This window comes from Mobula birostris, chromosome 2 (assembly GCF_030028105.1).
Source record: "Mobula birostris isolate sMobBir1 chromosome 2, sMobBir1.hap1, whole genome shotgun sequence".
NCBI lineage: Eukaryota > Metazoa > Chordata > Chondrichthyes > Myliobatiformes > Myliobatidae > Mobula > Mobula birostris.
Genome location: NC_092371.1, coordinates 149,229,828 through 149,243,997, shown reverse-complemented (window position 1 = coordinate 149,243,997; position 14,170 = coordinate 149,229,828). Strand labels below are relative to the sequence as shown.

General features: G+C 41.4%; 1 protein-coding gene across 1 annotated transcript in view; it reads left to right on the top strand.

The window, feature by feature from the left end:
• Window positions 1-14,170, top strand: part of cyb5r4 (cytochrome b5 reductase 4) — a 143,672-nt gene that overhangs the window by 107,211 nt on the left and 22,291 nt on the right. Inside the window, 1 exon segment of the mRNA XM_072250276.1 lies at window positions 3,157-3,321. Coding sequence (XP_072106377.1) covers window positions 3,157-3,321 — 165 coding nt within the window.

Sequence of the window (14,170 nt, the reverse complement as noted above, 5' to 3'; positions counted from 1 at the left end):
TCTTGGGGGTCAGGCTGTGAGTTTATAGCCAGAGACCCTAAGAAGACTTGTCCTTTTCTTCTTAGCCCCCCCATACATATTCCCTCATCTCCATGACCGTTTTCCCTTGTAATTGTGTCTGTGCCACCCATTGAGAATCTGACCTCAAGACTGATTACCTTCCCATGATCCACTGCAGGAGCTAGGTTTCCATAAGCAGACATCTCTTGGGTAGTTTTGCAAGCAACAATATTAGAGGTAAATTAGTTTTTTCCCCTGCCTCCTCTAGAAATTTATACTTTTCTACGAGTACTCTTCATTCTGCCAACTCTGCTATACTACATTGATAATTTTTAAGAGCAACTGGTTTGTGTAAGATTTGAGGTCAACAATAACTTACTGAAACCTGGTTGAGAGAGAGGCAGGAATGGGTTATTAGTATACCATGCTTTCCAAATTTTAGGAAGGGGGGGGTAGAGTTGGACTATTAATCAGGGACAACATCACAGCTGCACTCAGAGGAGACTTAATGGGGGGGGGGTGTCAGACACTGGGTCCATTTGGGTAGCAGTCAGGAATAGGAATAGTGCAGTCACTGATGGGATTGTACTACAGATCCCCCAATAGCCACTGAATATGTAATCAGATTAGGGAAATGTATATTAAAAAAATGTTGTCATGGGGGTTTTCAACTTCCCTAATATAAGCTGGGATGATCTTAGTGCAACACACATCAAAGTTGCTGGTGAACGCAGCAGGCCAGGCAGCATCTCGGCCTGAAACGTCGACTGTACCACTTCCTAGAGATGCTGCCTGGCCTGCTGCATTCACCAGCAACTTTGATGTGTGTTGCTTGAATTTCCAGCATCTGCAGAATTCCTCGTGTTTGTGATCTTAATGTAAGGGGTTTAGATGGGGCAGGATTTGTTAGGTGTATCCAAAAAGGTTTCTTAAATCAATATGTGGATGGTCCAAAGAGAGCAGGGGCTGTATTGGACCTGGTGTTGGGTAATGAGCTTGGCCAGGTGACTGACCTTTCAATGGGTGAGCAGTTGGGGAACAGTGACCATAACTCCTTAATTTTCAGGATAGCTATAGATAAGGATAGGGTCAGTCGTTGCGGGAGAGTTTTAACTTTTAGTGGGGCAAATCACGAGGGCATTAGGCAGGAACTAAGAGTTAATCACCTTCTCTCTGACAAGTGGAGGGTGTTTAAAGATAATTGCACAGAGTACAGGAAAGGTATGTTCCTGTTAGAAGGAAATACAGGGATGGAGAAATAACCTCTCTTGCATGTCCAGGGAGGTGATGAATTTAGTCAAGAAGGAAAAGTATGTAAAGCTTTGGAAGTCAGGATCAAACGAAGCACATGAGGAGTATAAAGTAGCCAGAAAAGAACTAAATAAGGGAATTAGGAAAGCCAGGAGGGGCCACGAAAGGTCCTTGGCAAGTAGGATTAAGGTGAATCCCAAGGCAATCTATATATACACATCAAGAGCAAAAGGATAACCAGGGAGAGAGAGAGAGACAATGCAACAATGGGGCAGAACATTTGCTTGGATGTGGAAAATGTTGGTGAGTTTCTTAATTAGTACTTTGCTTCAGATATGGAGAACCAGGGGATCAGTGCTGAGTGTATAAATAAATTAGGGTGTTTAGAGATCAAGGAAGAGGAAATGTTGGACCTCCTAATGAGTATTAAGGTGGATAAGTCTCCAGGGCCTGATGAGATTTACCCCAAATTATTGAAAGAGGCTGAAGATGATATGGCCGGGCCCTTGACCAGTATTTCATGTCCTCTCTAGCTACAGGTGAGATCCAGGAGGACTGACGAGTGGCTAATGTTGTACCTCTATTTAAGAGGGGAACAAGGGAACATCCTGGAAACTATATTATCCTTTGAGTCTCACATCAGTTGTAGGGAAAATGCTGGAAAAAATTATTAGGGATAGGATATGAGCATTTGGAAACTTGTGGCCTAATTAGGGAGAGCTACCCTGGCTTTCTGCATTGCAGATTATGCTTTACCAATTTAATTGTATTTTTTGACAAGGTGATGAGGGTAAGGGAATGGATATTGTCAAATGCCTTACTAAAATCCATGTAGACAAAGTCACTGATGGGAGGCTAATCCAGAAGATTAAGATACATGGGGGCCGCAGTGAATCGGCTGTCTGGATTCCGAACTGGTTTGCGCATAGAAGATAGAGGGGAGTGGTTGAAGGGACTTATTTGAGCTGGGAGTGGTGTTCTGCAGGGATCTGTGCTGGGATCTCTACTGTTCGTGATGTATACAAATTACCTGGATGAAAATGTAGATGGGTGGGTTAGTAAGTTTGCAGATCATTCCTAGACTGGTGGAGATGTGGATAGTGTACAAGATTGGTGGACTTGTATACAGTGTAGACGACTGGCAAAAAAAGTACAGCATGATATACACTAGTTGTAGATATGGAGAGAGAAAAATGGCAGATGGAGTTTACCCCAATAAATGTGAGGTGTTGCACCTTGGGAGGGCAAATGCAAATATACAGTACACTATTAAGGACAAGATCCTTAACGGTGTTGCTGAGCAGAGAGATCTTGGGATCCAAGTTCATAGCTCCTTGTAAGTGGCTACTCAGATCGATAAGGTGGTTAAGAAGGCTTATGGAATAGAGTTCAAAAGTCAAGAGGAGTATTGCATACAGTTCTGGTCACCCACTATAGGAAGGATGTTGAGGCTTTGGGGAGGGTGCGGAAGAGACTTACCAGGATGCTGCCTAGTTTAGAGGACGAGAGGCTGAATAAACATGTGTTGTTTTCTCTGGAGTGCCAGAGGCTGAGGGGAGATCTGATAGAAACGTAGAAAACCCACAGCAAAGCTGTGCCAAACATGTCCTTACCTTAGAAATTACTTAGGGTTACCCATAGCCCTCTATTTTTCTGAGCTCCATCGACCTGTCCAGGAGTCTCTTAAAAGACCTATCGTATCCACCTCCATCACCATCACCAGCAGCCCATTCCACGCACTCACCAGTCTGCGTAAAAACTTACCCGACATCTCCTCTATACCTACTTCCAAGTTCAGAAAAATTGTAATGACTTCTCACTGTGATTTTAAAGTGAGAAGTTGATACAATTTCTATACCACCAGCAAGATATTAAGAGAAAATTTTAATAGTTTTGTCTGTTTAGGTTTCAGGTTGAATATATTCTATCAGAGCCTCACTCTGAATGGACAGGAAAACGGGGCAAGATTGAAATGTCTCTCTGTTCGGAACTTGTGGCAAGGCGAACTGAAGAGGGGAAAAGCCTCGTGTGTGTTTGTGGTCCAACTTCCTTCACTGAGCAAGTTGTTCGGTATGTATTCCAGTATTCAACCTTTGGCCTGACAACCCTTGGCCATCTGCATTTTCTGAACTCTGACTCACGATCAGCCCTGAATTTGGAAAGAAGTGATGCGCAAATATAATGTAAAAGAACAAAAGAACACTAAAAGGAATCACTTTGGCCATTGTGAAACAAGATACATCCATCCCTCTATCTTTCCAACCTACTTTCAGCTACCAGATGTTAAGTACTAATCATTTTTCATTAATTTTTTTTTTGTTCCTCTACCTCTCCTTTAGAAACATAGAAAGCCTACAGCACAATACAGGCCTTTCAACCCACAAAGCTGTGCCAAACATGTCCCTACTATAGAAATTACCTAGGGTTACTCATAGCCCTCCATTTCTCTAAGCTCCATGTACCTATCCAGGAGTCTCTTAAAAGACCCTATCATATCTGCCTCCACCGCTCCACGCACTTATCACTCTGCATTAAAAAAAGACATCCCAACATCTCCTCTGTACCTACTTACAAGCACCTTAAAATTGTGCCCTCATGATAGCCATTTCAGCCCTGGGAAAAAGCCTCTGACTATCCACATGATCAATGCCTCTCATCATCTTATACCTCTATCAGGTCACCTTTCATCCTCTGTCACTCCAAGGAGAAAAGGCCAAGTTCACTCAACCTATTCTCATAAGGCATGCTCCCCAATCCAGGCAACATCATTGTAAATCTCCTCTGCATCCTTCCTGTAGTGAGGCAACCAGAAGTGAGCACAGTATTCCAAATGGGGTCTGACCAGTGTCCTATACAGCTGCAACATTACCTCTCGGCTCCTAAATTCAATTCCACGATTGATGAAGGCCAATACACCGTATGCCTTCTTAACCACAGAGTCAACCTGTGTTGCAGCTTTGAGTGTCCTTTGGACTCAGACCCCAAGATCCCTCTGATCCTCCACACTGCCGGGAGTCTTACCATTAATACTATATTCTGCCATCATATTTGACCTTCTAAAATGAACCACCTCACACCTTATCTGGGTTGAACGCCATCTGCCACTTCTCAGCCCAGTTTTGCATCCTATCGATGCCCTGCTGTAACCTCTGACAACCCTCCACACTATCTACAACACCTCCAACCTTTGTGTCATCAGCAAACTTACCCATCCCTCCACTTCCTCATCCAGGTCGTTTATAAAAATCACAAAGAGTAAGGGTCCCAGAACAGATCCCTGAGGCACACCACTGGTCACCAACCTCCATGCAGAAAATAACTCGCCTACAACCACTCTTTGCCTTCTGTTGGCAAGCCAGTTCTGGATCCACAAAGCAATGTCCCCTTTGATCCCATGCCTCCTTTCTTTCTCAATAAGCCTTGCATGGGGTACCTTATCAAATGCCTTGCTGAAATCCATATACAATACATCTACTGCTCTTCCTTCATCAATGTGTTTGGTCATATCCTCCAAAAATTCAATCAGGCTCGAAGGCACGACCTGCCTTTCACAAAGGCATGCTGACTATTCCTAATCATACTATACCTCTCCAAATGTTCATAAATCCTGCCTCTCAGGATCTTCTCCATCAACTTACCAACCACTGAAGTAAGACTCACTGGTCTATAATTTCCTGAGCTTTCTCTACTCCCTTTCTTGAATAAAGGAACAACATCCGCAACCCTCCAATCCTCCAGAACCTCTCTCGTCCCCATTGTTAATTTGAAATATTTTGATATATAATTACAAGAATTTGGTGCAGTTTTTCAAATTAAATGTCAATCTCGTGACTTCTAATAAGGTAAATTTATTGTCAAAGTACATATACTGTATGCTACCATATACTGCCGAGATTCATTTTCTTTGGAGGAATTTACAGGGGGAAGAGATATAATATAGTATTTTACAAAAAAAAATACATAAACAGACAAAGACTGACAAACAATTGATGTGCAAAAGACGACAAACTGGAAATAAAAATAATACTGAGATCAAAAGTTATGAGGAGTTGTTGAAAATGAGTCTGTAGGTCATAGAATCAGTTCAAAGTAATGGTGAATGAAGTTATTATTGCCAGTTCAGGAGTCTAGTAGTTGCAGGGTAATAACTGTTCCTTAACCTGGTGGTGTGAGACCCAAGCTTTTACCTCCTGCTGATGGTACTAGTCAGAAGAGAGCATGGCTTGGATTGTGGGGGTCTTTGATACTTTCTTCTGGTAGTGTTCCATGTAAATATACTCAGTGGGGAGGACATGTAATCTGTATCCACCATTTCCTGTAGCCTTTTCCATTTGTGGGCATTGATGTTCCCATTACATGTCACGACATAGCTAGGATACTCTTCACTGTGCCTCTATAGAGATTTGTCAATGCATTTGTTTACATTTTTTGTTTTTGTGTTTACATTTACAAATGTGTTAACATTTATTGGTCTTATTTCGCAAAGCAAGAGTTTACTATCATTTATTGCCCTTGATAAGGTGGTAGTGACCGAGCATCTTGAAATGGTGCAATTGTCATGATGGCACTTCCTCAGTGCTTTTTGGGCACCATTTCAGTATCTAGACTCAACACAAATAAACAACCAACAGTCTGCTTCCAATTGATGGTGTGTGCTAGTCGCGGCATTCAGAAATGTTTATGCAGTGAATAAGATGTCAATCAACTGAGCTACTTTGTCCTAGGTAGTATGGAACTTCACTGTTGGCACAAGTTACTCGTAAGGTAACTGAGGGATATCATATTACATTCCTGACTTGTGCCTTTAACATTTCATGAGGTGAGACATTTGCCATCAGTTTCTGTGACTGATCCTGTGAAAAATAAGGTTCATTGTAATCCTCTCAGGATGTTGATGGACCATCCTTAGAGATGGCCATCATACGACAGCTTGGTAGTATGAATGTTACTTTCTGTTTAACAGCCTATATCAGCATATTGTTCAAGTGTTGCTCTATTTTGCTGTGAACTGCTTCATTTGCTGAGGGAATTATTATTAGCAGATGACTCCCACAGTTCAGTGGAGCTATATTCCTAGAAAACCATCCATATTGTGATTTTCCATAATGCAAAATCCTATTCCCCAGTGGATCCCATGTTATAATGGGAGATTATAATGGAATGAGTATTTTGCATTTTGCATCAGTCTTCACTGAGGAAGACATCAGCAGTATACCAGACACTCAAGGGTGGCAGGGAAGAGAAGTGGGCGCAGTCACAATTACGACAGAGAAAGTACTCAGGAAGCTGAATAGGCTAAAGGTAGATAAATCTCCTGGACCAGATGGAATGCACCCTCGTGTTCTGAAGGAAGTAGCTGTGGAGATTGCGGAGGCATTAGCAATGATCTTTCAAAAGTCGATAGATTCTGGCATGGTTCTGGAAGACTGGAAGATTGCAAATGTCACTCCGCTATTTAAGAAGGGGGCAAGGAAGCAAAAAGGAAATTATAGACCTGTTAGCTTGACATCGGTGGTTGGGAAGTTGGAGTCAATTGTCAAGGATGAGGTTACAGAGTACCTGGAGGCATATGACAAGATAGGCAGAACTCAGCATGGATTCCTTAAAGGAAAATCCTGCCTAACAAACCTATTACAATTTTTTGAGGAAATTACCAGTAGGCTAGACAAGGGAGATGCAGTGGATGTTGTATATTTGGATTTTCAGAAGATCTTTGACAAGGTGCCACACATGAGGCTACTTAACAAGATAAGAGCCCATGGAATTACAGGAAAGTTACATACGTGGATAGAGCGTTAGCTGATTGGCAGGAAACAGAGAATGAGAATAATGGGATCCTATTCTGGTTGGCTGCCGGTTACCAGTGGTGTTCCACAGGGATCAGTGCTGGGGCCGCTTCTTTTTACATTGTACATCAACAATTTGGATTATGGAATAGGTGGTTTTGTGGCTAAGTTTGCTGACAATACGAAGATAGGTGGAGGGGCCGGTAGTGCTGAGGAAACGGCGAGTCTGCAGAGAGACTTGGATAGATTGGAAGAATGGGCAGAGAAGTGGCAAATGAAGTACAGTGTTGGGAAGTGTATGGTTATGCACTTTGGCAGAAAAAATAAACGGGCAGACTATTATTTAAATGGGGAAAGAGTTCAAAGTTCTGAGATGCAACGGGACTTGGGAGTTCTCTTACGGGATACCCTTAAAGTTAACCTCCAGGTTGAGTCAGTAGTGAAGGCGGCGAATGCAATGTTGGCATTCATTTCTAGAGGACTAGAGTATAGGAGCAGGGATGTGATGTTGAGGCTCTATAAGGCACTGGTGAGACCTCACTTGGAGGACTGTGGGCAGTTTTTGGTCTCCTTATTTAAGGAAGGATGTGCTGACATTGGAGAGGGTACAGAGAAGATTCACTAGAATGATTCCAGGAATGAGAGGGTTAACATATGAGGAACGTTTGTCCACTCTTGGACTGTATTCCTTGGAGTTTAGAAGAATGAGGGGAGACCTCATAGAAACATTTCGAATGTTAAAAGGCATGGACAGAGTGGATGTGGCAACGTTGTTTCCCATGATGGGGGAGTCTAGTACGACAGGGCATGACTTAAGGATTGAAGGGCGCCCATTCAGAACAGAAATGCGAAGAAATTCTTTTAGTCAGAGGGTGGTGAATCTATGGAATTTGTTGCCATGGGCAGCAGTGGAGGCCAAGTCATTTGGTGTATTTAAGGCAGAGATTGATAGGTATCTTGAGTAGCCAGGGCATCAAAGGTTATGGTGAGAAGGCTGGGGAGTGGGACTAAATAGGAGAAAATGGATCAGCTCATGATAAAATGGCGAAGCAGACTCAATGGGCCGAATGGTCTACTTCTGCTCCTCTGTCTTATGGTCTTATGTATTACTCTAGGATGTTTTACTCTTAACAATAAGGATGCTGTTTCACAGTAGGGGGACGCACTAATGAGGTTTGCTTGGAAACTAACAAGACCATCTCTTAAGTGGCCAACAGTCGCAAAGGAGACCCAAGTGAATTGCAGATGCTTATCACCTTCTAGCCTTTAGTTTGAACTGAGACATACATATACTTGATGTAGGTGTTTAAAAGTGTAAGATAGTTTAATGACGTAACTCATAACAAGCAAGTGGTATTTATGTGGGTTTACTATTTGTCCTGAAACTTGCTGGCCTATTTCATATAGTTTGAGTACTAAATAATATAGAAAAGTCTTAGAAGAAAGAAATCACTCTCACACACACGTCAAGAAATGAGTTGGAGAAAAAAATGAAAGCAATCAAATTGTTTTTTTCATTCTCCTCATATTCTGTAAGAACAGACTTTATTCCATTTCTCAGATTTTTGGATTGTGATTTATGAATTCCATAACCCAAATGGCCATAAGATGGGTGTCGCCAAAATTCACCAGAGAACGCATCCACTTCTGACCTTGTAGTGGAAGGATGGCTGATGATGACACTGCCTAAAGGAAATCCTACAATGATATGGTGTGGAAACAATCGACCTCAATTTTCACAACATTTTCCTTTAAACAAGGTATGATTCCAATCACTGCTATTTTCACCATTAGTGTACAGTTCTTCATGCCACAGTCAGTCAGATATCACACCCATGTCCTCACTCAAATTTGGTTCTTTTGCCTGTATTTGCATCCCAAAGTGGAAGAAGTATTCTAAAGGCAAGTCAGGATGACACAACCGTTGCTAGCAAGAGAAGTCAAACCAACATTAAAGCCAAAGAGAGGACATATAATTGGGCAAAAAATAGTGGGAAGTTAGAGGGTTGGAAACATTTTAAAAACCACAGAAGGCAACTAAAAACGTCATTAAGAAAAGGATGGAATACGAGGGTAAGCTAGCCAATAATATTGAAGGAGGATACCAAAAATTTATTTGGATACAAAGTGTAAAAGAGGCGAGTGTAGATACCAGACTGCTGGAAAGTCATGGAGAGGTAGTAATGGGGAACAAGGAAATGGCAGATGAGCTGAATAATTATTTTGCATTCGTCTTCACTGGAAGACACAACAGTATGCCAGAAGTTCAAAGAGTGTTGGGGGGCAGAAGTGTGTGAAGTTGGTAAAGTTAGGGAGAAGTTTCTTGGGAAACTGAAAGGGCTGAAGGTAGATCAGTCAGATGGTAAATACCCTAGTGTCCTGAATGAGGTGCCTGAAGAGATTGTGTAGGCACAAATAATGATCTTTTAAGAACCAATTGATTCTGGCATGCTCCCAAAGAAATGGAAAATTCCATATGTCACTCCACTCTTCAAGAAGGGAAAGAGGCAGAAGAAAGGAAATTATAGGCCAGTTAGTCTGACCTCAGTGGTTGGGAAGATGTTAGAGTTGATTATTAAGGATGTGATTTCGGGGTACTTGGAGGCAGAGGATAAAATAGGCCGTACTCAGCATGGTTTCCTCAAGGGAAATATCTTGCCTGACTAATCTGTTGGAATTCTTTGAAGACATAGCAAGCAGAATAGACAAAAGACCTGATGGGTGTTGTGTACTTGGATTTTCAGAACGCCGTTGACAAGGTGCCACACATGAGCCTGCTTAACAAATTAGGAGCCCATGCCCATGGAAAGACATTGGTGGATTGGCAGAAGGCAAAGATTAGGAATAAAGGGAGCCTTTTTCTGGTTGGCTGCTGGTGACTAGTGGTGTTCCACAGGGATCTGTATTGGGACTGCTTCTTTTTATATTATGTCAATCACTTGGATGGCAGAATTGATGGATTTGTGGCAACATTGGTGTATAAGACAAAGATAGGTAGAGGGGCAGGCAATTTGGTGGAAGTAGAGAGGCTGCAGAAGGACTTATGATTAGGAGCATGGGCAAAGAAGTGTCAGATGGAATACAGTGTCAGGAAGTGTATGAAAACCTGAGGTGCAGAGGGGCTTGGGAGTCCTTGTGCAGGAGTCCATAAGGTTAATTTTCAGGTTGAGTCAGTGGAGCGGAAGGCAAATACAATGTTATTATTTATTTCAAAAAGACTGGAACATAAAAGCACATGTAATACTGAGGCTTTATAAAGCACTGGTGAAGCCGCACTTGGAGTATTCAGAGCAGTTTTTTGGCCTATCTAAGAAAGGATGTGCTGTCATTGGAGAGTATTCAAAGGAGGTTTACAAAAATGATTTTGGGACCGAAAAGCTCGTCATATGAAGAGCAATTGTTGGCTCTGGGCCTCTACTCACTGGAATTCAGAAGAATGAGGGGTGAGCTCACTGAAAGCTATCAAATGTTGAAAGGCCTCGATAGAGCGGATGTGGAGAGGATGTCCCCTATGGTCGCGGAGTCTAAAACCAGAGGACAGCCACAGAATGGAGGGTCATCCATTAAGAATGGAGATGTGGGGGAATTTCTTTAGCCAGAGAGAATCTGGAATTTGTTGCCACAGGTAGCTGCAAAGGCCAATTCATTGGGTATATTTAAGTCAGAGGTTGATAGATTCTTGATTAGACAGGGCATGAAGTGATGCAGGGAGAAAGCAGGAGATTGGGGCTGAGAGGAAAAATGGATTGACAAAACAAAAAGCCTAATTCTGCTTATATCTTGTGGTCTTATTTGCATCATGAAATCTGAAGTCAAATTGTCCTGGTGCAATCTATACTGTGCATCAGCGAGCCCTTGTTGTTCTTGATGGTACACTTGCAGATGTTGGGGGGTGCTATTAGAGTAGCTTAGGTAAGTGATTGATAAACATTTTATAGATGGCATATACTGTGATCGTTGTCTGCTGTTGGTACAGGGAATGACCAAGCAGATGCTGAGGTGTGGAAATGCTACCCAGCAAGAGCTTGCGTTAAATGAGTGCAGCTTAATGACATTCAATCTCACTGAAGCAATGAGATTGTATTGCCACACTCTTCGAATTACTTCTTGCTGGTGGAAAGGCTTGGGGGACTCGGGCAGTAATCATTCACTTAAGAATATCCAAGTAGTATAGTCAGGGTATTATTGTGTGTGGATCCTGGTCAGTGGTGAACCCGAGGATAATGTTGGGAAAACATAATGGCAACAATGGTAGTGCAGCAGTTATATTCTAGTCACAAAAAGAAGTCCATTCAAGGTAGTTGTCACGCCATCTGTCTACTTTTAAATCATCAATCATCGTTAAATAATGAAATCTATCACATCTAAATGTTATCAAATGGCACTTATTCATAATTAACCTGCCCAATGTGGTGTTTGCTAGGCACACTCAACCTCAGTCTTGATTGGAGTTGTACTTGTCACAAAGGATCTTTGAGTTTGTGAATGCTGGAGGTAAATAATTTCCCAGGCCCAGGACATTGTCTCGGGCATTCCTTAGAGCAGTATCCCAGGCCCAACCTCAATGACCTTCCTCTCATCAGGCATTTCTAAGTGAGTATGTTCCCTGACAACTTCACAATTTTTAATTCCATTTTTAACTCCTCAGCTAATGATGCAATCCATACTTGTGTGCAATAAGATATGGATACCTTGCAGGCAGAGACCAACAAGTATCAAATAACATTTGTGTCAGAAAAATACTATGCAATGACACAAACGAAGAACAATCATCTAGCCTCGATCTTCGATTACACTATCACCAAATTCCCCCATCATCAGTTTGGGGGTTTCAACACTAATTGGAAACTCAACTGAACCAGCAGTATAAATATGGCAAGTGCTTCCTTCTGATAGCTAAAGGCTTTCTACCCTCAACTCATCTGGAATTATCCCAATTTGCATGTGAGTGTAAGGACAATAACTCTCAAAACTTGATACTACCCAGTACAAAGCAGCCTACTTGACAGACACTCAAATTATTCAAAACATTAATTCCCTCAATCATCAACACATAAGTGCTTCAACATGTACCGTATATAATGAACACTGTAGTTACTCTTCTATACTGCTCTGGCATTACCTGCTAAAACCCACAACCAATAAGGAACATCATTACCTGTATGTTCCCCTGCAGGTCATCCATCCTCATTTGGAAATACATCTGGTGCAGATCCTTCATCATCATTGGGTCTAACTCCTGAAATTCCTGCTTAATAGCATCAGGAAGACTGAAGTGGTTCAAAGGACACTTAGGCATGGGCACTTAATGCAGGCCTTACCAGCAAAACCTAGACCTGGCCAGACTTTGTTTAATACTTCAACCCATTCAAAAGATAGTGGATTCTGGGTAATTGAAACACATCAGGCCCAATTAAGTGGTTGGCCCAATTAGCCAAAGTTTCATGGAAGTAGTTAAAGGTAGAAAAGACATTTAACTGAGTAACAAATACTTAAATGAATACAAAATAAATTAGAACATTACCAATAGTACTATAGTACTCTAAAACTAATAGTTATCGACAGAAATTCAGTGTGCCTGGCTTGTTCTTTTGATTGACTGAAAATCAACAAAATCAGCACAGACACCTGGTGCAGATAATGGACTGCTTTCCTACATGCTTTAGAAGAGTGATTCCCAATGGGGTGATACTACTCCCAAGGGTGGTTACATGCCATAAGGGGGCAGTAGGAGAAATAGATGTCATGGGGGGGGGGGGGGGGAAGAAAGGGTAGTAAGAGACCATGAGCCATTGCATGATTGGTCAATTGCAGTAACTGAAAAATATGAAGATAGTTTGCTGAACACCAGCTCTATCCTGATTAACATTCAGATTCCAATCTGAATCCTTGTCAGTGTAATTTTCACTGTTGTGATTGCTTTAATCTTTGCCTCACCATTCCTTTGTATGCTGCTACCATCATTCAGTCAGCGTCAATGCGCTGCCACCATCAACATCTGATAGGCATTTCCAGTTTGTGTTAATTTTTTATTTTAATTCAGCTCCATTAATGATGGATAAATATGCATGATACAATCAAAGTCTCAAGGCGGTGAAGCCTTGAATTCTAATCATGCTGAGAAACAGAAACTACATCAATGTTACGTAACTGGAGTATGATTGCAGGAACATTTTCGTAAAAGACACCCTGAAAAGGCTACTCATGGTATTACTCAGTTCCAGAAGATGAAAGTAGTATTTGAAAAATGTGTGCTCAACTCATTTGCCAAGAAAGCTAAAAATGACCTTGATGTTGGGCTCATTGCTTCTCAAAATATTTCAAAAATGATAGCAAAGTGAGGAAAATCTGATACAATGGTGAAAGATTAATAATGCCTGCTGTATCAGAAATGCTCACCACTGTTCTCAAAATGGATACCAATATTTCAAAATCAATTCCTCTGAGCAATAACTCCGCAGCTCATCATATTGTTGAAATGAGTGAGACAGAATATCAACTATGCATAGAGCTACAAAAAAATAGAATTTTGAATATAACTAGATGAGTCAACTGTGAGACAACAAGGCATTGCTAACGGCAGATGTATGGTTTATCAAAAAAGAAGTTTAACAGGAATTCTTATAAAAACAAATCAATGGAGAATCAATCTATTACGAGCTGAAAATGTATATTGAGAACAAAAGTAGTCCCAATAGGAACACGATTTCTTCTGCATCAGCTGAAGCACCATATACAACAGGTCACCTTGCTAGTTTAATGACATTTATTAAAAAAAAAATGCTAAGTCTGTTTGCAATCCATTGAGAAATTTATTGTCAACATCTCAGTCAAAAACTTCAGCTAGTGACTTTGTTCAAGCATGACTCTTGTAAAGCTCATCCGCTAAAAGCAGAATATTTCACCAGTTATGTCACGATTACTTGCTTCTTCACACTGAAATGCATTGGCCGTCAAAAGGCTGCTGTTTAAAACATTTCTTTAACTTTTTTGACCCTCTGTGGTTGAATTTTTGCTTAAAGTCAACAAGAACTTGGGACACAAGATTGAACTTCTACATGGAGATGTGGCATTCCTAGCTGATCTGTCTGACAAAGTGAACATTCTAAATATGAAACTGCAGGGAGAGAAAT